Source organism: Sturnira hondurensis, unplaced genomic scaffold (genome assembly GCF_014824575.4).
Source record: "Sturnira hondurensis isolate 20B ecotype Veracruz unplaced genomic scaffold, ASM1482457v3 Scaffold0010128, whole genome shotgun sequence".
Taxonomy (NCBI): Eukaryota; Metazoa; Chordata; class Mammalia; order Chiroptera; family Phyllostomidae; genus Sturnira; species Sturnira hondurensis.
The window spans coordinates 8,862,974-8,884,952 of NW_028082759.1; the positions used below are offsets into that span (position 1 = coordinate 8,862,974).

Genomic DNA, 21,979 nt, shown 5'->3' on the forward strand with positions numbered 1-21,979 from the left:
AGTATTTAAGTTGTTATTCTTCCCTTCCTATCAGATTCTTATTAACAAAATAATGTCTGAAATAATTATTACTAGAAAACATAAAATGTCAAGTATATTGGCTTATAATACTTTTGAGATAGTAGAGCTATTCTGGTCCAAAAATCAGGCTGCAAAAAAAAGAGATATTTTTCTCTTTTACATTTCTTATTCTTTTAACAATTTCATCCTATTTTGTAGTTAAGAACTCTTAGCATGTGATCTGCCCTCTTCACACGTGTGTGAGTGCACAGTCCCTTGCTGTGGACTTCAGGGACAATGGGGACAGTGGGTCTCTGGAACTCACGCATGCTGCCACGCTGACACTATGCTCCCACTGATGAGCACCTTCCTGTTTCTCCTTCCCCATCTCCTCCTGGCAACCGCTTCTACTATGTCATCCTATGAGTGTGACTGTTTTAGATACCCTGGATAGTGGGATAATACAGGATGTGTCCTTCTGTTACCAGCCTACTTCAACTCACATAACGTCCTCCAGGTTCATCCATCTTGTCGCATATGACAGTGTTTCTTTCTTTTAGGAGGCTAAATTATATTCCGTTGTGTATATATACCATGTTTTCTTTATCCACCCATTGGCAGATGTTTAGGTTTTTGCTACAACTCAGCTGTTGCAAATAGTGCCTCAGTGAACAAGGAAGTGCAGATAACTCTTTGAGATTATGTTTCTTTGTAAAGTGCCTGATCTGAGCGCTGGCAGAACGTGTTTCTGTTGTGATGAGGATGGTAGTGTCAGGTGACATGGTAGGCATTCTCTGTGTGTTGTCCTGTTGGGTCATTACAATACCCTTGGCAACAACCATATTCATTAGCAACAAATCGTAATTTATACACAATGCCTAGTCTCCCTAGTTAGTAGCCCCAAGAGGTGGACAGTTGCAGCTTCTTGCCTGGGAAGTGCACTCCATCTGGACTCCATCCAACTAGTCCTGGACTGCTCAGGACTAGTTGTTTACCATGGCAGTCTTTATAAGGCAGAGCTTTCCTTGCTCAAAATGACCCACTGACATGACCTTTTAACATTTAAAAGATCAGAAGAATATACTTTTTTAGGAAATTGGTCTGCTTATCTTGGCTTTTTCAAAAGTCCCCTAAACCGAGGACCTTAACTGCTTGTCAGAGTGCCAGGCCCTCTAGGGCAATAGCATTGCCAAACATATAGGTCAGCCAGTAATCAGGGCACAGAGTCAAAAAGCGCTTTGCAGATTGTTTTCAGAAGACATCAACACACGAGTTGCAGATTGTTTTCAGAAGACATCATCATCTAGTTTCCCCAAGAAGATCTGGAAGAATGAGCTGCGCAGCGCCCTGTTTCTAGAAGATATCTCTGTTGTTGTGCTGGCTTCCGTCAGCCACAGGCCCCCACTCCTGGCACCAAGCATAGGACAAATGCCATCATTAATCATGGGGAACACTTTACATGAGTCATTATCTAGGGAAGTATCATACTATTTGTTTTAAAAGCAAAGACCAATTTTGTAATGGAAATAGCTTCAGGTGATTGTTGGCCAGTACCTATAGTGTTTCATATCGGTGCATGTAGGCTGTAGACATTTCTCAGTCTAACAGTACTTAGATTTAGTTGCACTGAATCACAACTCATGAGAAATTCATAAGGGCTGGTCATGCTATGCTTTAACCTTTGGATTGAATGGCGTTATCGCTAACTGTAGGAAAAAGCTTGCCTAGTGAACAGGGAGCCTCCAATTTGAGCAGTTGGGTTCAAGTTCGTCTGTTGGCTGACTGCCCCTCCACACACATCTTCTCCACTGCTCATAATAGGCTTTCAGGCCATGCCATAAAGATAATCTAACTGCTGGTGTTCTCAAAGAATAGATCAAGGATCAGTTGGGGATATGGTTTTCCTTTTCTGGATCTATGCTTTTGTTGTAACCTACAGAAAGCTGGACTTTCTTGCTTAGCCTGTAAGGCCCATCTCTACAGAAGCTGCCAGTGGGAACGGTCTCAAGGAATTGCATACATATGTAGATATGTGTATGTATGTGTACATGTGAGTGTATATATATCTACTTGTGGAATAAAAGAACAACGCACATGTTTTAAACTGAAAAATGATTTAAATCCTTATTACATTCCTAGAAGAAATTGCAAGACAGTGTTATTGATAATAGAGAGCAAAACTTCATTTAAAACCCTCTTTCCCTATCACACCATGGTAGGTGGTTCTGTCGTCCACCCTATTTTTCCTCAAAACTAGCCCAGACTCTTTCATTTTCTTTCCAACTTGCCTGTGCTGGCTGTCACATTTCTAGATATATATGCTAAATAAATACTCATATATATAATGTGTATATTTATATATAGTTTTATAATTATGTAGATTATAGTTTTTATATAACTGATTATATAGTTGAATAGTTGTATAGTTATAGATAGTTGTGTCATTTGAGAAGAATATTGAGAATTGATGAGCAAATTTCTACATTGTCACATCTTCCCAAGTTATTCTAAAATTCTGTCTTCGAGGCATTCATTCATTGGCTCACTGGTCCCTTTGCCCTTTCATTCTGATGATTCCCATATCGGACGTGCTACCCTGTCAGCTTACGGAGTGTGTTACAGGCTCATGTTTTCCTGATGACAAGAGATTTTTCCATTGACCTATTTGTGCCACAACTAAGACTCATGTGTTAAAAATAGAGCCTTTGACTTACTGTGTTCATCTGGTAAGAACAGTGTTTTGGAGAAAACTGGAAGGGGGGCGGTGTGGCAACGTCATGGTTGTTTTCTCTTGTGGGTTTATCTTCCTGGTCTGTTTTTGGTTTTCTAAGTGTGTTGTTAGTTCAAAGAACATTTTTGTAAAATGTGTTTAGGCACCGGGAGAGAGATATTGAATTGAGTTTTCATTTCTCTTATTCTCAGTTCTTTGGGTTCCTTTGATGTGGGCACGAGGCAGACCAGTGTTTTGAGCTTTAAAGGGAGGAAGCACATAGGCATATTTATTAATAGCTCTTTTTCATGTATTTTTAATCCCATTTAATGAAATATATGTAGATTTTTCTACATTGTTTGAAGTATCCCTTTACTAGCATGAAAAGAACAGTTCTTTAGCTTTTGTGTTTGTGCTGTTTATTTAGTAATTTTACACTGAAACAAACATAACTTCTAATTCAGATTAAGGTGACCGAGATTGTAAGCATTTATGTTGGTCATTTATTAGTGCTTAGCTATTTTCCCCCACAAAATTAACCATTGGTTAAATTCTTGTGGTTTACCTCTTTTTACAGAAACACGTTGATATAAAGAAAAGTCAATAAAAGTCCTAAAAAAGAGAGTAACTTGACTACTCAAGTCAGAAAATGGAAGCAAGTTCATCCTATTAATACATATTTATTCAATGACTATTTACCTATACCCCATGTCCTGTTATACATGTTGGGAATGCATCTGTAAATAAAAGGAAAATCCCTGCACTTATATATCATACAATGAAAGCTTATACTGCCTCCCTTGTTGTGTGATCTATGTTTAGTTGTGATGTACACAAAATCCAAGTTCAGCACTGTAGCAGAACAGATAATGAAAAGAGTAACCGAGTGAATTAAACCGCCAGACAAGGGCCGCTCTGTCTCCACGTTTAGCTGTAATCTTCTGTTTGTATGGATGTATGGATTTTAATATGGACTCCAAGTAATGGAGCACAGACTCTGTTTTTCTTTCTTTCAAGGGCAGATTCTTTTCTAATATTAGTTTCATGCTCAGATTTCATACCACGTAATGATTCTCATAATTCTTCATGATTGTCACTTTTCTACATATAGAACGTTCTGATATGTAGTTAATAAATTAATACCACATCTTATTTCTTAAAGGATGTGAGCCTGCTCACACCAAAAAAAAATTTCTTTTTTTTCATTTGCAAGACAGAGACTAAAATTAATCACAAGCACCTAATCAGTATAAGTCACTTTTATAGGAAACAAAAGCATGTTAGAGAGTTTTCTCATGTGTTTTTCCAATATAAGATCACAGACTCTTGGAGATGAAAAGGACCTTAAAATTCAGTTCCCTTGTGTAGTAGAGGAAGAAACCAAGCCAGAAAGGAATGTGCTGTCTTGCCCTAAGGTGCACAGTTGGTACACAGCAGACCTAAACTTGAACCTGGTGTCCTAGACCTGTGATCTGTCCCTGTATTGCTCCCTCTCAGATAACAGTTCTTTTAAACATCTTTTCCATTTATTGCCTATTTGAGTCTTACACAACTTATGGGATAAGCAAGGTTTATGCCCATCCAAAAATTAAGAGAATGAAAACCCCTTGAGTCATAATGATTTGCCCAAGGATGTAGTTGGAAACCCGACATTTGAACTTACTTTGTAAACTGCCATTTCAAGGATCTATTAGTATGACATTTAAAAAAAACTAAAGATAAAGCTAAGATAAACATAAGTTACATTGATTTCAACTTAATAACATAAAAAAGATCTCATTGTGACTTCCTACATAAGCCTATTGAAATTCCAAACGACCTGTTGATTTATTTACTCTTTGGCATTACACCTGAGTGAAAACTTCCAAAAGAGGTCAATTGTTCTGTTGTAAATTTTATTTTATTGAATTCATTGGGGTGACATTAATTAATAAAATTATATAGGTTTCAGGTGTACAATTCTATAATACATCACCTGTATATCATATGGTGTGTCGTTCGCCATCCCAAGTCACATCTCCTTCCATCACCATTTATCCCCTCTTTACCGTCTCCTACTTCTTCCCACCTTCCTTTCCTTCTGGTAATCACCATGCTGTTGTCTGTGTCTATGATGTTTTTTGTTTTTGTTTTTGTTTTTTTTCTGCTTATTCCCTTCACCTTTTTTACACAGCCCCCCAAGCTCCCTCTGACAGCTATCAGTCTGTTCTCTACATCTATGAGTCTATTTTTATTCTATTTCTTCGTTTTTTTTGTTCATTAGATTCCACACATAAGAAATCATATGGTAGTTGTCTTTCTCTGACTAGCTGATTTCACTTAGTAGAATACTGTCCAGGTCCATCCATGCTGTCCAGAAAGGTAAGATTTTATCTACTGATGGACACTTGGGCTGCTTCCAAATCTTGGCTGTTGTAAACAACTCGGCAATGAACCTAGGAGTGCATATATATATATTTTTTGAATTAGTGTTTCTTTGGATATGTTCCCAGAAGTGGAATTACTGGGTCATCAGGCAGTTCCATTTTTAATTTTTTGAGATGTCTCCAGACTGCTTTCCACAGTGGCTGCCCCAGTCTGCATTCCCACCAACAGTACATGAGGGTGCCCCTTTCTCCACATCCTCGCCAGCACTTGTTGTTTGTTGATTTATTGATGATGTTTGTTGTTTATTGGGTTCATTTTGACAGCTGTAAGGTGATATTTCATTGTGGTTTTAATATGCATTTCTTTCAGGGTTCTGCAGAGAAATGAACCCAATAGCAGCTATCTGCACAGATATATATATTTGTGTCTATGCCTATGTCCATATCTATGTCTGTATCTCTGTCTATATCCATGTCTGTGTCTATGTCTATGTCTATATCTCTGTCTATATCCATGTCTATGCCTATCCCTGTATGCATATCTATTTCATCTATCTAGAAACACCCTCACACAGACACACAGAATAATGTTTGAACAAAGATCTGGGCACTCCATAGCCCAGTCAAGTCAACATAAAATTAACCATCACAGTAGAATCAACAGATCAGATGTTCTATTGGTCATCAGTATTTATTGCATGTTATCTGTTTCTTAACTCTTTCTTTCCCTTCCCCAGGAATTATTTACTTATCATCCACCCTTAGTCATTTGGAATCCTCTACACTTCTGTTGATGGTCCGTGCTCGAGATGGTGGCGGGCTCCCATCTGCCATCAATGCTGATGTCACCATACACATTCTTCAGACAGCTCTGGCACCGGCTGAATTTGAAAGGCCTAAGTACACCTTCTCAGTTTATGAAGATGCGACTGAAGACAGTCCTGTTGGGACAGTGAAAGCAAGAGAGTCCTTGAGTGAGTACTCTCTTCCTATGCTACACTACAATCCCCTAGTGGAACATCTCCTGTATTTTCTTAGGCTGTATAGTCTTGTATTGAATCTCTCCCTCTCTCCATGCAAGAAGAATGAAGGGAGACCACGCAGTCTGTGGTTTGGTCTTTGTCCTTCAACATTATTTCTATTCTATAATTTTTTTCTAATCACAAAAATAATAGGTACTTTTAAAAGAAAATTAAAAAAAAAACTCATAATGTGGACAGTATACATCTTCTACAGCCCCCACTCCCCAAACACACACACACACACTCAATCTCTCTCTCAAACTTTTTTACAACACCGTATCCTAATATCTTTTTTCTACTGTGTAATTTATACTGTATTTTTTCTACTGTATAACTTTGCAGGTAACTGTACATCATTTTGTCTCATTTTAAAAGTTTGAGTGATATTTCAGTTTAGATATAAAACATGTTTTATCTGGGGGAGAGGAGTATAAGGGGATGGAATGGTAGTGGAAAAAATTTCATAAAGGTTATATAATGTTTTTTAAACATTTCTCTTTTGCTATCAATTGGAATGATTTACAGTATTTTGCTAGTGCAGATAATACTAAAGCAATGGCCTTGTGTGACTTGTGGAAGCCTCTGCAGGGGAGATTCCCAGAAGGGAATTAGGGGCTCTGCCCCCCTCCCAGTCCCCTCCTTGCCTCCACTCTGTCCCTTGGCGGGGGGAGTTGCCATTCATAGGTAGATATCATAGAGAAACAGCAACATAAACTTAACTTGGCTCCCTCAAATATATTAAAAACACATCCAAATAATTTTCTATATTTTTTTTTACCTCATGCAAGAGGAATGAAGAGACATAGTGAAAGCTGTGTCTTGCTTTTTGTCCACTGGACATTACCTTTATCCATGAAAGCATATTACACTGCGTGTCCACTTTCCCCAGACTTTGAAGAGCTGAGCAAGACCTAAAAAGCTGCTTTGTATTCTCTGTAGATGTAGCACACATTAATATTACATTTTCAGGTTTTAGTGTTCCCAGTGGGTGCGTTCTTTTGACATACAATACTAACTTATTTTTTTATTCTTCCTTTTTTTTGTTCTCCTTTTCATTCAGATTCCTCAGAGCCAGTATTTTACAGAATCTCTTCGGGCAATGAGCACGGGAAGTTCTCCGTTCACCCGTGGCTGGGCACCATCCGAATCCAGAAGCCTCTGGATCACGAGACGCAGCCTGTGTTCGTGCTCACCGTCCAGGCGCAGCTCGGCAGCCCGCCAGCCTGCAGCAGCACAGAGGTCAACATAACCGTAATCGACGTCAACGACAACAGCCCAGTGTTTCCTAAAGCCTCCGACCAGGTAAAAATACCCCGGATCGCATTGCCTGGCACGGCCTTGTACCGTGCACGTGCCGAAGACGAGGACAGCGGCTGGAACGGACTCATCCGCTACTCCCTGGCCAGCCAGAACCCCAGCATCTATTCCATTGACCCCGGGCTGGGGGTGGTGTACCTCAATGGCAGTCTGGACGGCGACGTGCCCCAGAAGCACACGCTCACTGTCATGGCCCAGGACCTCGGCGTTCCTCCCCGAGCTTCCCTGTTCGTGCTGACAGTCGTCGTCGAGAAACAAGAATCGAACCCCTCCTTGATTTTTGGAAATTTGGTCTATCAAGTAGAAGTGAGTGAGTGTCTTTCGCCGATGACCCAAATTTTGCAAATACAAGCCTACCCGCTTGGCCCACGGCGTGAAACCTCCCAGCTTCTGTACTCGCTGGAGCCCAGCGCAGACTCTGCTGTGTTTGCTGTTCACCCTTCCACAGGTTGGATTTATTTGCGGCGACAGCTCGACTATGAATCCACCCAAACATACAATTTCAGAGTGTTTGCCCGGATCCCGGGGGATAGATTGTCACACAATGTGAGCACTTCAGTCATTGTTCACGTTCTGGATGAGAATGACAATTCCCCGACCTTCTTGCATGATGTGTTGTTTTTGAAAGTGGAGGAGAGCCCTCTTCCCCAAGGGGTAATAGGCAAAATCACAGCAATTGACCGAGACTCGGGAAAGAATGGACAGCTGTCATATTTCCTTTTGTCCGATGGAAACTTCTTCAAGATGAATCCTCATACAGGTAGCATTTTGTAACTTTCTCTTATTCCTTTCAAACTGGAATCGACAAAGCCCAAATCTAGTTATAACATTAGTACAAACATACAGTTAGAATCACAGCTTTAGTACACACCAGATTGATTACAGTTCTGTGATTTTAAAATGAAGTGAAAATGAATAGAATTTTATCTACAATGATTTGTACTTCTCTTGCCTCTCACCCACCTATTGCCAATATATGGCTCTTATTCTAAATGAGAGAGACAGTCAGAACTGGATTGAATAAATCCTTTTGTAAAGTCTAATTTTTTTCACCAACCTTTTTCATTTCTAAATTTTAAAGAGTCAGATAATATTTTTTCAAATATGAGTGTCATTGATGTAAAACTTGAAAACAACCCAAGATTTCAAAGTCACTTTATTACCATACTTTTCCCACTCTCATTGTGATCTGGGAGCCAAGGACAGTTACTTATAGTGAGTTCTTTTAAGTCTTTTATACTTAATTATGGGATGAAATATAGAAATGTTACTATAAATATTATAGAATTAAATGTAAAAGTGTTACAAATTATATACATTTACAAGGACTTTATTTAATCCCTGAAACCACTTACAAATGAAGTACATTCATGGTACAACTGTATAGCTGGGGAAACCAACCCTGACAGCTCAAATAACATGCCCAAGGTCACGGAGCTAAAAGGACATGAGAGGCAGTCACCACTTGGTGCATTTCCTGGAGGTACCATGTACATCGTGGCCTGTGTGAACGACACCCCATACCCAGTACTGGATAGAATTTGAATTCAGTTCTGATTAACTTTATTTCGGAGAACCCTGCTGTGTAAATTGGGAAAAGGTGCCCTTTCCTCCATCCTCCAGCAGATGGAGCTTTCCCCCAGGGCTCGTGGCTCTCAGAGGGGATCGGGGAGCTGGATTCCAGCTCCCAGTCACTTCTAATCTGTGTCCTCTCTGCAGGACACACACTGCATGGTTACGCAGAATGGCCTTGCTCACTCTTCACTTTCCTAGGCTGGTTTTCCAAGTCTTCTGTTTTACTCAGTGATCTATTTTTTGAAAATAGGCAAACTACGTCTGTTTCCCCTATGATAGTGTCTCTCCTACAATGGGTGTAGGGCCTAGTGTTCCTAGTTTTGTTGCATGGCTTTAAGCAGGTAGCCCAGCCTCAAAGCGTGGCTTCCTGGCCATGAATAAAAGAGGTAGTTCCTGACATACTCAGACTAGACAGAGCACTTGGCCTCTAATGGCTCTCGACAGTAGGTAGAGGCAGTTACAATCTTGTGTCTGAGCTTCCAACACTGAAGTGTGAGGAATACTGCCTAGAAGTGAGTTCTGAGCATGAATATGTAAAAATAAGGCTTGTAAAGCATGAAGAGTTATTTGTGAAGTCACTGTCCATCATTACACATATATTTTGTGAGATAGTGATGAATAGCTGTATATATAAAAATAAAAATCATAGCCGGAGGAATGTATTTGATTCTTAGGGAGATATTTACCCTTGTTTTAAAGAGATGTTCACAGCAGCCATGTGAGTAAGGACTGATAGCCTACAGAAAGCTTCTAAATGTACAAATGCATTTTCTGCTGATGGGAAGTAGGCTCGGAGAGGTCCTTCCGCATCTGAGCTGGAGAAACTGGGACCCAGACTCAGAGCCTGTGACGTGCAAGCTGAGGCGCTTCTCTCTGTTATTCTGTATAGCACCGTGAAGGGGGCGATGCTGTGGTTTAAAATCTTCCGAGTTATTTCTGAATTCTCAGAGTATTTTATCATCTGCTCCTATGAATTCAGTTTTAATTCAAATGGTTGATGGTAGTAGCTAAGTTGAAATATGAAGAATGGCAAATTTCAAGTTGCATTTTTAGGAGAAGCTTCAGAAAATTCTTTCAACAGTAGAGTGAAACTACAAATGGACATGGTGTTGGAGGTTGTTCTTTTACTCCGAGGTTGATAGTGTTTGATTTTCCTTTTCCCAAATGATGTTGAATGTGGTGCTCAGTGCCAGAAGCCTAGTACACAGCATCAGCCTCTTTTTCCTCTGCGTTCGTCAGGTGAGCTGATCAGCTGGATGGCGCTGGACCACGAACAGCAGGTGCACCATCAGCTGCCTGTCCTCGTGACCGACCACGGCTCCCCGCCTCGAAACGCCAGCATGGTGGTTTATGTCTCAGTCACTGACATCAATGACAACAGGCCATACTTCCCACAGTGCTTACCTGGGAAGGAATTACACATCAAGGTGTGTAGGGTGCCATAGCCTTGCAAAGAACTGGTAGTATTCTTAATTATTTGTCTTGAGCACCATCTTGTGGTAAAAAGCATGAATTTATCAAATTAGTCATGGTGTGGCAGTATATTCATTTCTAGAAGACCTAGAAATTGTGCATGTGTCCAAAAAATCCTACTTTTAAAAAACAAAATGGTTCTATGTGCCATCGGTGATCTAACATCCAGCAGTTTTGTGATTAATGGAGGTCTTCCCTTGTATGCAGACACAATGGTTCCCCATTATCAGTCACGCTCAGACGAGGGCTGTGTCTCCAATAGTGGGCGCGCATCTCTTTGTGCAGAGCTCCTTACCAGAGATTGGTGCACCTTGCTAAGACAGGCAGTGAGAGGTAGCAGAACAGTCTGTGGCTCTAACGTGCAGAGACATGTATCCAGAGACCATAAAAGCTGCTCTTTCTGAGGACACATGCAGAAACTTCTCATTATACCTATATCATCTCATCTTTTTCATTGCTATGTTGTTGTGTGTTTTATAATGTACACAGTGAATTAGCATGTTAGTTCATGGACATAATTAATAAGTACCTATATCTTGGAGGTGCTCATACTTTTTAAAAATGAATGGGTTGTATGAATAAAAAATTGGGGAGCTATAGCTCCCCAAACAACCGAGTTGGACATTCAAATGATGCTCAGATATGCAGAGGGTGCCGAGGAAGTTAATAATTTTAAACTCATCTTCCAAAGTCATATTTAAAGAAAATTTTACCAAAGCAAAATATGATATTATGATTAAGACTTTCATCATATTGTAAAAATATCTCATGGCTTCACTAGGCAGTAAGATTTTTAAACATGGAGTTCAACTCCATATGTAAATTTCAATATTCTAGGAAAGTTTCTGTTAATTGGCTATCTTTCCTGTATGAGGTATGTATCCTGAAATAAAGATTTTTGTTTATCTTTTGCATATTTTAGACCTCCACAACAGCAGGTGTTTTCTGTTTTAAGAAAACCCTGAGAGGGTGGTGAACGGAAAGGTGGTCGAATTCTTAAAAGACTTTCAAAATCTAAGTTCGTTTAGTTAATTTTATTTCCTTTTTCACTCCTTGCAGTTAGTTCAAATGCTGTAGATAATTTGTTCAAATTGTGTAAAAGATTTAAATTGTAGTGTGGATTATTTTCATGGATTTATATCCATATAATTTCTACATGGTAGACATTTGAATTATCTGGAGACCTAAAATCGTTTTTTTCGCGGGCTTAGTTGTAGTGTCTTCTGTCACTTAAGTTTATTGCTTTTTCTTTTAAAACTTTTTTCAAGTGATTTCTAAGCCGTTTGTTTTATTGACAGGTTCTGGAAGGTCAGCCGGTAAATATGTTGGTCACAACAGTGTTTGCGAAGGACCCAGATGAAGGAAACAATGCAGAAGTTATGTATTCAGTATCTTCAGGTAAACGTCACTGCCTGTAAAGAATTGAGAGCCTTTAGAATTTTCTCTTTTGTTTATTAATTATCCCTCTCCTTCTGGGAACGTAGTTAACATGCAAAATAACACCCAATTACAAATAAAATACACCTATTATTGTCTAGGATCACCTTTACATTTAAAAAATATAAAGTTTAGGGAAAAACAATCCACTGACCATTCACCATAAATGAATAATTTTTAATAATCTGAAGTATGAATCAACATTTATTGAAAGGAAAGTAGTAGTTCACGGCTAGAAAGTGGTATCAGTATAATAAACATGATTATGAACACCAAGCATCTATGAATCTCTATGAAGACTAACTGCCTTCAGGTTAGAGCAAATCACGCCTAGAGAATGTCACACATGCACATGATCCGCGTGTATGTGGGAACTTCGTAGAGACAGGTGTGCTTTTGTGTTTTTGTTTCAGAACCTACAGGCCTCAGATGTGTTCCAGTGATTAACTTTAGTTAACACTGTGTTTTTACATGGTCTTGAAAGATACTTCAGTGCTTTGTCATGTTTGACAAAAACATAAGACAGCAAGAAACAACACTGGCCTTACCTCTAGATAAATTGGCTACATGACAATCCAAAGGAGGCTATGGTAATTAACAAGATGCAAAATTTCTGGGAACAATGTCGCCGTACCAAAGTCTCTAGCATTTAAAAAACTAAGCAGGTTTCCAAAGATGTCCTTCACCACGAAGTTTAAGCTTCAGTTCCCTTCACTTGCACAGGCTCTTCAAGGGTGGGCTGGGAACCAGTGAGTAATTTACATTTGTAGTATTGTTCTTTTTCCTTAAGGAGGGACCCTCAAATCATGTAAGTTTCAAAACTTCTCAAATCGGGATCATCCCAAATAGAGCACAGGCAGGAACACTCCCCAAAAAAGATGTTTGAGACCTTTGTGTAGAAAATTGCAAACGATTAACAAAGACACGAAAGAAGAATGAAATAAAAGGCTTGTCGTGTTCCCAATGGGGCGGGTTCCGTCCCCGCAGGAGGACATGGTGGGCAGTCCGAGATAATGAGCCTGCAGAAGGCTCCTAACAGAGGGCTCCTCTGGTTCTGGGTTGTCTTCTCCGCTTCAGAGATGCCTTCTCCTTTTCCATTTCTCCTCCTATTAGTCACCACTCAGCTTTCTCTCTCCACCCGCTGAGCCTATTCTAATCTGGTCCTGGAGGGAAGAAAAACAGGCTTGGCCTGCATGCATTCAAGGGTCCCTAAGTCTGTGAGATCTCTGGGTCATTTTTTTGTTCCTGTTTTAATTTGGGCTGGGAAGAGAACGTATTTTTTGGTATACTTGTAAAACGTAATGGGGTGGAGAGAATATACACGCACACGCACACATGCAGATTAATAAACGAGGCTATAATCCTGATATCATAGCATTTTTATACATTAAAAAACACACCATATATTATTCATGAAAATATGGCCTAGAAATACAAACCTTTACTTTAGAAAAGGGGCTAGCTACAGAAAGGAGGAGGGGAGTGAGGTTTAGAAGTACACACAGGTCCTCTTCTGCACTTAAACTTTGTCATTTCTTTAAACATTTTTTAAAGAAATATTGGGAATGGATCAGTCTGGAAGATGTTTACATGGATGTTCATCATATATTTCTGAATGTTGGAAATATTAATTTAAAAAAACTTATCTTCTTGATATACCCCAATGACACTTGGGGTAGAAGCATATAAAATATGGCATAGCAATATAAAAATCATGTTATTCATACCTCTGTTTCTGTTTATTCCAATTCCAAAATTGAGACAACTACAAAATATAAATAAGATTTAAAAATCGATATAATAGGAATGAACATATGTATCACATTCAATGAAAGTATTCTACAGTATTCCTGTGAGAAAAAAGTAAATGGAACAAGCACAGAAATCACCACTAATGCAGGAATACCTCACTTTATTGTAGTTCATTGTTCTTTGCAGATACTGCATCTGTTTTATGAATATAAGATTTATGGCAACACCGTGTTGAGCAGCACAATGTTTGGAAAGACTTGCTCATTTCCTGTATCTATGTCACATTTTCATAATTCTCACAATATTTTAAAGCTTTTCACTATCGCTATATTTGCTATGGTGGTCTCTGATCTTTCATGTTACTGTTGTAATTGTTTTGGGTTGCCACAGATACACCTAGGTAAGCTGGTGAATTTAACTGATAAATGTTTTGTGTTCTGGCTGCTCCATGGACCCGCTGTCCTTGTTTCTTGCCATCTCCTTACGCCGTTCTGTTCCCCGAGACACAAAAAAATATTAAAATCTCCAGATAATAGCCCTGCAGTGTCTTCTAAGTGTCCAAATGAAACAGGAGTTCAGGTCTCTTATATTAAATCAAAAGCTAGAAATGATTAAGCTTAGTAAGGAAGGTGTGTTAAAAGCCGGGATCGGCTGAGAGCTTGGCCTCTTATTCCAAAGAGTTAGACAAGTTGTGAAAGCCAAGCAAACGTTTTTGAAGAAAATTAGAAGTGCTACTCCAGCGAACACACAAATGATAAGAAAGTGAGACAGCCTTATTGCTGATACGGAGAAAGTTCAGTGGTCTGGGTGGAAGATCAAACCAGCCACAACATTCCCTCACACCAAAGTCTAATCCACGGCAAGGCCCTAACTCTTTTCAATTCTATCAAGGCTGAGAAAGGGTGAGGAAGCTGCAGAAGAAAACTTTGAGGCTAGCAGAGGTTAGTTCATGAGGTTTAAGGAAGGAAGCTGTTTCCCTAACCTAAATATCTAAGGTGAAGCAACAAGTGCTGATGTAGAAGCTACAGCAACTTGTTCAGAAGGTCTTAAGATAATAATGAAGATGGCTTTACACAAAAAAACAGATTTTCGATGTAGACAAAACAGCCTCCTATTAGAATAAGATGCCATCTAGCACTTTATACCTAAAGAGGAGAAGTCAATGTCTAACCTCAAAGCTTCATGGGACAGGCTGACTCTCTAATTAGGGGCTAATGCAGCTGGTGACTTGAAGCTAAAGTCAACGCTTGTTTTCCATTCTGAGAATCCCAGGGCCTTTAAGAATTATGCTAAATCCACTCTGGTTATCCTCTAAATACAGAATAACAAAACCTGGCTGGCAATACATCTATTCCTGACGTGATGGTTTACTGAATATTTTAAGCCCATTGTTAAGACCTACTGCTCAGAAAAAAGATTCTCTTCAAAATATGATGGCTCATCTGCAACCTGGTCACCCAAGATCTCTAATGGAGATATACAATGAGATTGTCATATTTATGCTTGCTAATACAATACCCATCCTGCAGCCCACTGACCAAGAAGTAATTTTGACTTTCAAGTCATTGTTTAAGAAAAACATTTCATAAGGCTCTAACTTCCATAGATAGTGGTTCCTGTGATGGATCTGGGAAAATAAATTAAAAACCTTCTGAAAAAAATTCATTGCTCTAGATGCTATTAAGAACATTTATGCTTCATGGGAAGTGGTCAAATACTGACATTAACAGAAGTTTGGAGTTGATTTGAACCCTCATGGATGACTTTGAGGGGTTCAGAACTTCAGTGAAGTGCCTGCAGATGTGGTAGAAATATCGGGAAACTAGTATTAGAAGTGGAGCTTGAAGATGTGACTGAAGTACTGAAATCTCATGACAAAACTCAAATATATGAGGAATTGCTTCTTATGGATGAGCAAAAATGTGATTTCTTGGGATGGAATCTGCTCCTGGTGAAGATGCTTTGAAGATTGCTGAAAGAACAGAGGATTTAGAATATGACATAAACCCAGTGGATGAAGCAACAGCAGGGTTTGAAAGGATTGACTCTAGTTATGAAAGTTTTCCTGAGGCTACGATGCTATCAAACAGCATTGCTCTGTTGACCATTCAACAGAGAAATTGTTCATGAAGGGAGTCAACCGATTCAGCAAAATCGATTGTTGCCTGATTTTAAGAAATTGCCAGAGCCACCCTAGCCTTCAGCAACTACCACCCTGATGAATCAGCAGCCATCAACATCAGGCAAAACCTTCCACCAGAAAAAATGTTACAACTTGCTGAATTAGGGGTGTCCAGCCTGTGGCCCTCTGGTCAAATGCAGCTCAGTATGGCTGTGAATGTGGCCCAACACAAAATCGTACATTTCCTTAAAACATTATGAGACTTCTTTGTGATTACTTGTCACAATGTGTTTAAGGTGTGGACCAAAACAACTCTTTTTATTCCAGCATGGCCTAGAGACACCAAAATGTTGGACACCCCTAGCAGATAAATGGTTAGCATTTTTAGCAATAAATTATTATTTAATTAATATACATTCAATTTTATAAAAAATGCTATTGCATACTCAATAGTCTACAATAGGGTATAAACATAATTTTAAATACACTGGAGAAGGATACCAAAGGGAAATATATGAATAGGAAATTAAGATTGGCCATGAGTTGACAATTATTGAAGTGATGTGATAGTCATATGAGAGTTCACTATATCACTTTGTCTATTTTTTTTACTTTGTCTATTTTTATGTTTTAAAATTCCATACTAAATTTTTAAGAACATCTGTTTCTTATGTACATTTTTAGTATTACTTTTTATGTTTATTCTCTCATAGAGCTTAACACAAATACATCTTCCAAATAATCACAGATGTATTTGGATTAATTAATTCTGTTTTCTGCATTGTCAATTAACATTAATTTCTTAATCTTTTTTTGTGTGTGTGTATAGAAGATAGGTCTGATCACTTCAAGATTGACACCAACAGTGGTGAAATCAGAACAACAACAATACTTCTATATGATTATAGACCCTCCTACAGGATGACTGTAATTGCCAGGGACCAGGGCATGCCTCCTCTTCAAGGACAGGCAGTTATTAATATTCAGGTAATGTTCTGTCATCACCATAAAAGGTGGAAGGGTATTCTAAGGTGCCGTTTGATTTCTATACATCTGTATAGAGTGAAGATACACTAAATACATGGATACTATTTTTAGAGAGCATTGCACATATGTGTGCTTTTTTATTATCACTAGAAAAATGATTAGACTTGAATAAATTTTTATTAGAACTTTGCACAGGTCTTGAGAAGATGTTTACCTTCATGACTGTATGAACATTTGTTGCTTTGTTTTAACAAACAACAAAAAATGTCTCTTCTTTTACTTTTTTCTAGTTGCAAAGAGCTGGCAAGTTTGCCAGAGAAACTTTTACAACAACAAAGGGTCAGTAATAAATCACATAGTTTTTTTTGTAATAATTTTTAAACTTAGGAAAGTCATTTGGGATCCATATTTTAAGGCGTTACTTTAATCAGAATGAGCCAACAAGTTGTGGGTAGTCTTCATAGCAGAAAAAAATTACACCAGCAAGTCAAAAATAAGATGACTGTGCATAGCCATTTCTTTGTTCGTGCACATGAAAATCAGTAATATTAATATTGGCATGTATGAAAATTGAGCCTATATAGCCCCAAGAGTTCTGTTTCCAAATTATATTTTTTATTGATTGAGGATGTGTGTTAGAAGAAAATTCTATATCATAATTCCTCAAGTCCCTGGTTGCAAATAAACAAAGACACACAATTCATAAATGAATACAGATGTTGTCATTATGGATGTATTGGTCTCTAGGATTTAGAGGAATTGGCAGAACTAGCAATGCCACATTCTTACTGAAGAATCACAAGGCTGCTGTTCAGCTTCACTGTACTATATAGTATGGCCTCACCCAAATAGGCTGTATATCATTTCACACATTAGAACAAACAGGAAGTGGAAAATTTTGTACTTTCTTATCTCCTGGATATTATGCCACTTTCAATCATCACAGGCACATTGAAATTATATAATAAAAATAAATTTTATCACCATTTAACATATGTATTTCACAAACAGAAGGAACTATTTTCCAAAATAACATCATCATATGTACTGCTTCAACTGTTTAAAAAAATACCTCAGGTTAATACCTCCTTTTAATTCTTATTTCAGGTGATACCACTGTCCAAAGGGAGAACCACCATTTCTCAGAATATTAGACATTTAGTTATACCAGAAAACTTGAAGCCTGCAAAAATAATGAGCTTGGTGAAGTCACCTGATCACTTCCAACAACCTCATAATGGAAAACTACATTTTAGTATCGCTGCGGAGGACAAGGATGGTCACTTTGAAATCAATAGCTCAACGGGGGACTTGTTCCTTTCTAAAGAACTTGATTATGAGATGACAGCTCACTATCTGTTCAGGGTGGTTACTAAAGACCACAGCAAAACCCCTCCCCTGCACAGCACAGCCTTCCTTAGTATTGATGTGGAGGACCAGAATGACCATTCCCCATCTTTCCAGGACGAGTTCATCGTGATAAGCGTAGAGGAGAACGTCCCCATAGGAACTCTGGTGCACGTCTTCAATGCCAAAGACGGAGATGGCAGTTTTTTGAACAGTAGAATCCAATACTTCATCGAATCCCACCACCCCGGAGTCAATCCGTTTCTCATCCACCCCTCATTTGGCACGTTGGTCACCGCATTCCCCCTTGACAGAGAGAGAGTTCCGACTGTTGTCCTGACAATAACTGCATCCGACCAGGCTGTGAATGTGACAGACCGGCGGCTGAAATCGCTAGTGGCAAAGGTGGTGATTTTGGATATGAATGATCACAGCCCTACTTTTATGTCTTTCCCCATCGCACATGTCAAAGAGGATGTCACAGTGGGCTCCTTGGTGCATCACGTAACTGCCCACGATCCCGACGCAGGAAGGAATGGGAGAGTGACATACCGCATCCTCTCGGGAAATGAAAACATGGCCTTTATGCTCGATAAGTCATCAGGTATTTGTCACTGTCGATTAGAGCTTCTGATCACTTGCCTCCATTTCTCCTTTTCATGTCCCTCTGTTAAAATGACATTTCCAAATGAACAAGCTTTACAGAAATGTGACCTGGTTTTGTCTTTAGCTTGTATACTGATAGGCACAGAAGTTGTGTTCAGAGAACCAACTGTAACTGGCCTGTTCCTTAATATTGCCTATGCTTTGTAGCTAGCTCACATTTCATGGGCTGAATCTACATAGCTAACTTCTTTGCCCTCATTGTGGGTCCTCATAGGGTAGGAGAAGGTAGAATATTCTACAAAAAGGTAGAATATGACTAGTCAACAGCATTATTCAGTGGCTTGAGTGTGAAAAATTATCTTTAAGATCATAAATTTACAAACACGCTTTGTAAATAGTTGGAAATGATGTATTTTTATTTTTTTAATTTAATTTAATTAATTAATTTTTTTAGAGAGAGTGGAAGGGAAGAAGAAAGAGAGGGAAACATCAATGTGTGGTTGCCTCTCACATGCCCTGTACTGGGGACCTGGCCCACAACCCAGGCATTTGCCCTGACTGGGAACTGAACCAGCCACCTTTTGGTTCTCAGGCCAGTGCTCAATCTATTGAGCTATGCCAGCCAGGGCAAGGTATAATGTATTTTTAAATGGCAGGGTTGATTTGGGCATTAAGATCTTTCTCATGTACCATTTTATTGTTTGCAGATGCATTTATTCACTGTCAAGGACTGTACGGCCATGTCACTCACTGTCACTGCACTTACCTTGCCATTGCCACGTTGCCAGATAATATCTACTAAAAGTTTTGGTATAGTTTGGTGGAAGATTATAGGTATAAAGTGTTATTTTTGTGAAATTGGGAATGAACTGCCCTCAACACGATTTTAAGGAGATAGTGAAGAGATGGACTACCATCTCAATCTCTAGAAAAAAATAATAATTTCTGCATGAGGCTCAGAAAAAAAAATCTCAGATGTATGCCAATTGGCCCAACTATTAGTAAGACCATGATCTGGAATGGGACTGAATGTGTAGGATTTGGAATTCGTGATTATAGTCTGGCTATCCACTGCTGAACATTTTTATCAAAATATTTATTGAATCCTGTACATATGGTTCCATTCTGAGGCGTGCGTGAATACCACCTAAAAGCCCAGCTGACAGAGAGATAGTCCAGACCTAGTTACTGATTATTGTTAGAGCTGGACTCTCCAAGGACCCATTTCAACAGTCCTTAAAATGTTTTCCATGACAGCTCAGGCAAGTCTATTTCAGACTGTAAAAGAGGATGGATAAAATTAGAACTGTGCCTCAATCATATAGATATCACGAATCTTGAACAACTGCAGTGGCTGTTTCAGTTGCGATCTTTTTCAAAGACATAAAATGATCATTGCTGAACGCATTGCTGTGTTTCTCGCACAAGGCTCCTATTTCTTACAGAGAAGACGTAGAGAATTTTTCAATGGCTTTTGGCTGTGAAGTGTGAAATAATACATAATTACTGGAAAGCTGGTTGACAAAATCTGAAGCAGTAAACCTCTTTAATTATTTGAAGAAAAGTTCTTACAGGATGAGCGTGTGTTGGAGAAGCAAACAGCAATCCTAAAAGAAAACATGTGACAGCTGGAGTCATGGACAGCGACAGTGTGGGAGACTTCACGACACTTTGCTTACATGAGTTACATGCTTCGATGGCAAGAGGATGGAGACATGCTTTTTTCATGAAATTGTGTTCGGGTTATAAAGTCTTTACCTTTTTTTGTCGTTGTTAATAAAGGCGACAGCTACCAGAATAAGTATGAAGAGAGGATTTAAAAAAAAACTAATTTTTTTAAAGACTAAATATCTTAAAGAATGTAGCCATACTCACCTTTTTACAACTTGGTCACTTTAAATGCAAATCTCCCTTGACCTGAAGACAGTTTTTTAAATGAAGGCAGAAATCGTTCCGGTGTAATCTTCACAGTACATAACGGTATACTATAGACTACTTCGGAATTTTCGTACATCCTTATAGTTTAAATTAAGATGATTTTTCTGGTGAAAAAAATGTCATTTCATTTTAGATAATATATCAATTTAAAGCTAGTTTCATAAGATTTCTTATTTAACAAAGAGAGATTCTGAAGTTTTAGTCATAAGTAGAGTAAGGTTGGCTATTCTAAAGAATATTTATTACGTATTACCTTTCTCCACTTTCAAAACAGGTTTACTAACTACAACTTGCTCTCTGGATTATGAAATTAAAACTGAGCACATTCTGACCCTCCTGGCACTGGACGATGGTGTCCCAGCACTGTCTTCATCCCAGACTCTGACAATCACTGTTCTTGACGTAAACGATGAGGCACCCGTGTTCAAGCAGCACCTGTATCGAGCTTCAGTTAAAGAAAACCAAAGTCCGGGGGAGTTTGTCACAAGGGTTGAAGCTACAGACAGAGATTCAGGTGATTTAAAATATGGAAACTAAGTAATTAATGCTAAAAACAAAAATTGATGTAATTTAAACTAGTTATGTCCCAGAAAAATGAAACACTTGTAAGTCATCTTAAACTTTTCATACCTCTTTTTAAAAATTAATTAATTAATTTATTTTTTATTTAATTCTTATTCAAGTACAGTTTTCTGTTTTATATTTCCTGCCCTGGCCCCCCCAGTCCTCCCCACCTCCCTCCCAACTTCTCATACCTCTTTAAATGACATTCATAAAAATCCTATCCACGTGTAAAGGTAATGCATGCTCTTATATAGCATTTTCTCATATCGATCTTTGTCATTATTTGTAGTAGAGCAAGACACACCTAATTAACATAAAATTTATTGATTTGATTGTGATAATAAGCAGAAGTATAGACTAGGTATCACATTTTTTTCAGAGTATACTAGATACATTGAACTCAGGAAGGCAAATGGGTAGTTCCTCTCTATATAGCGTGACATAACGGAAGAGATAGGATGCTGATGTCAGACTTCCTGAGTCTGAATTCTAGAATTGCCAATTACTTAAGCTGTGTAACCTTGACTAAGTTACTGATCCTCTCTGTTCCTCTGTGTGCTTATCTCTAAAACAGGGATAACAATAATACCTGATTATAGTTTGAAGTATCTGGCCCAATAAGTGGTCAATAGATGTGATAACTTCTGATTTTATTATTATTACTATTATTAATACCAACCACTGTGTTGAGACAAATGACTTTGAAGTAAATGGTTACCCTGGCTAGGAACCTGTAAATTCCTAGAATTTCTTAGAATTACTT

At 38.6% G+C, this 21,979-nt stretch overlaps 1 protein-coding gene across 1 annotated transcript in view; it reads left to right on the top strand.

Moving 5' to 3' along the window:
• The window catches only part of DCHS2 (dachsous cadherin-related 2), a 178,625-nt gene that overhangs the window by 101,673 nt on the left and 54,973 nt on the right, over positions 1-21,979 (top strand). Inside the window, exons 4-10 of the mRNA XM_037058360.1 lie at positions 5,814-6,050; positions 7,159-8,175; positions 10,230-10,417; positions 11,762-11,861; positions 16,604-16,761; positions 17,869-18,712; positions 20,927-21,166. Coding sequence (XP_036914255.1) covers positions 5,814-6,050; positions 7,159-8,175; positions 10,230-10,417; positions 11,762-11,861; positions 16,604-16,761; positions 17,869-18,712; positions 20,927-21,166 — 2,784 coding nt within the window. The remainder of the gene's footprint in view (positions 1-5,813; positions 6,051-7,158; positions 8,176-10,229; positions 10,418-11,761; positions 11,862-16,603; positions 16,762-17,868; positions 18,713-20,926; positions 21,167-21,979) is intronic.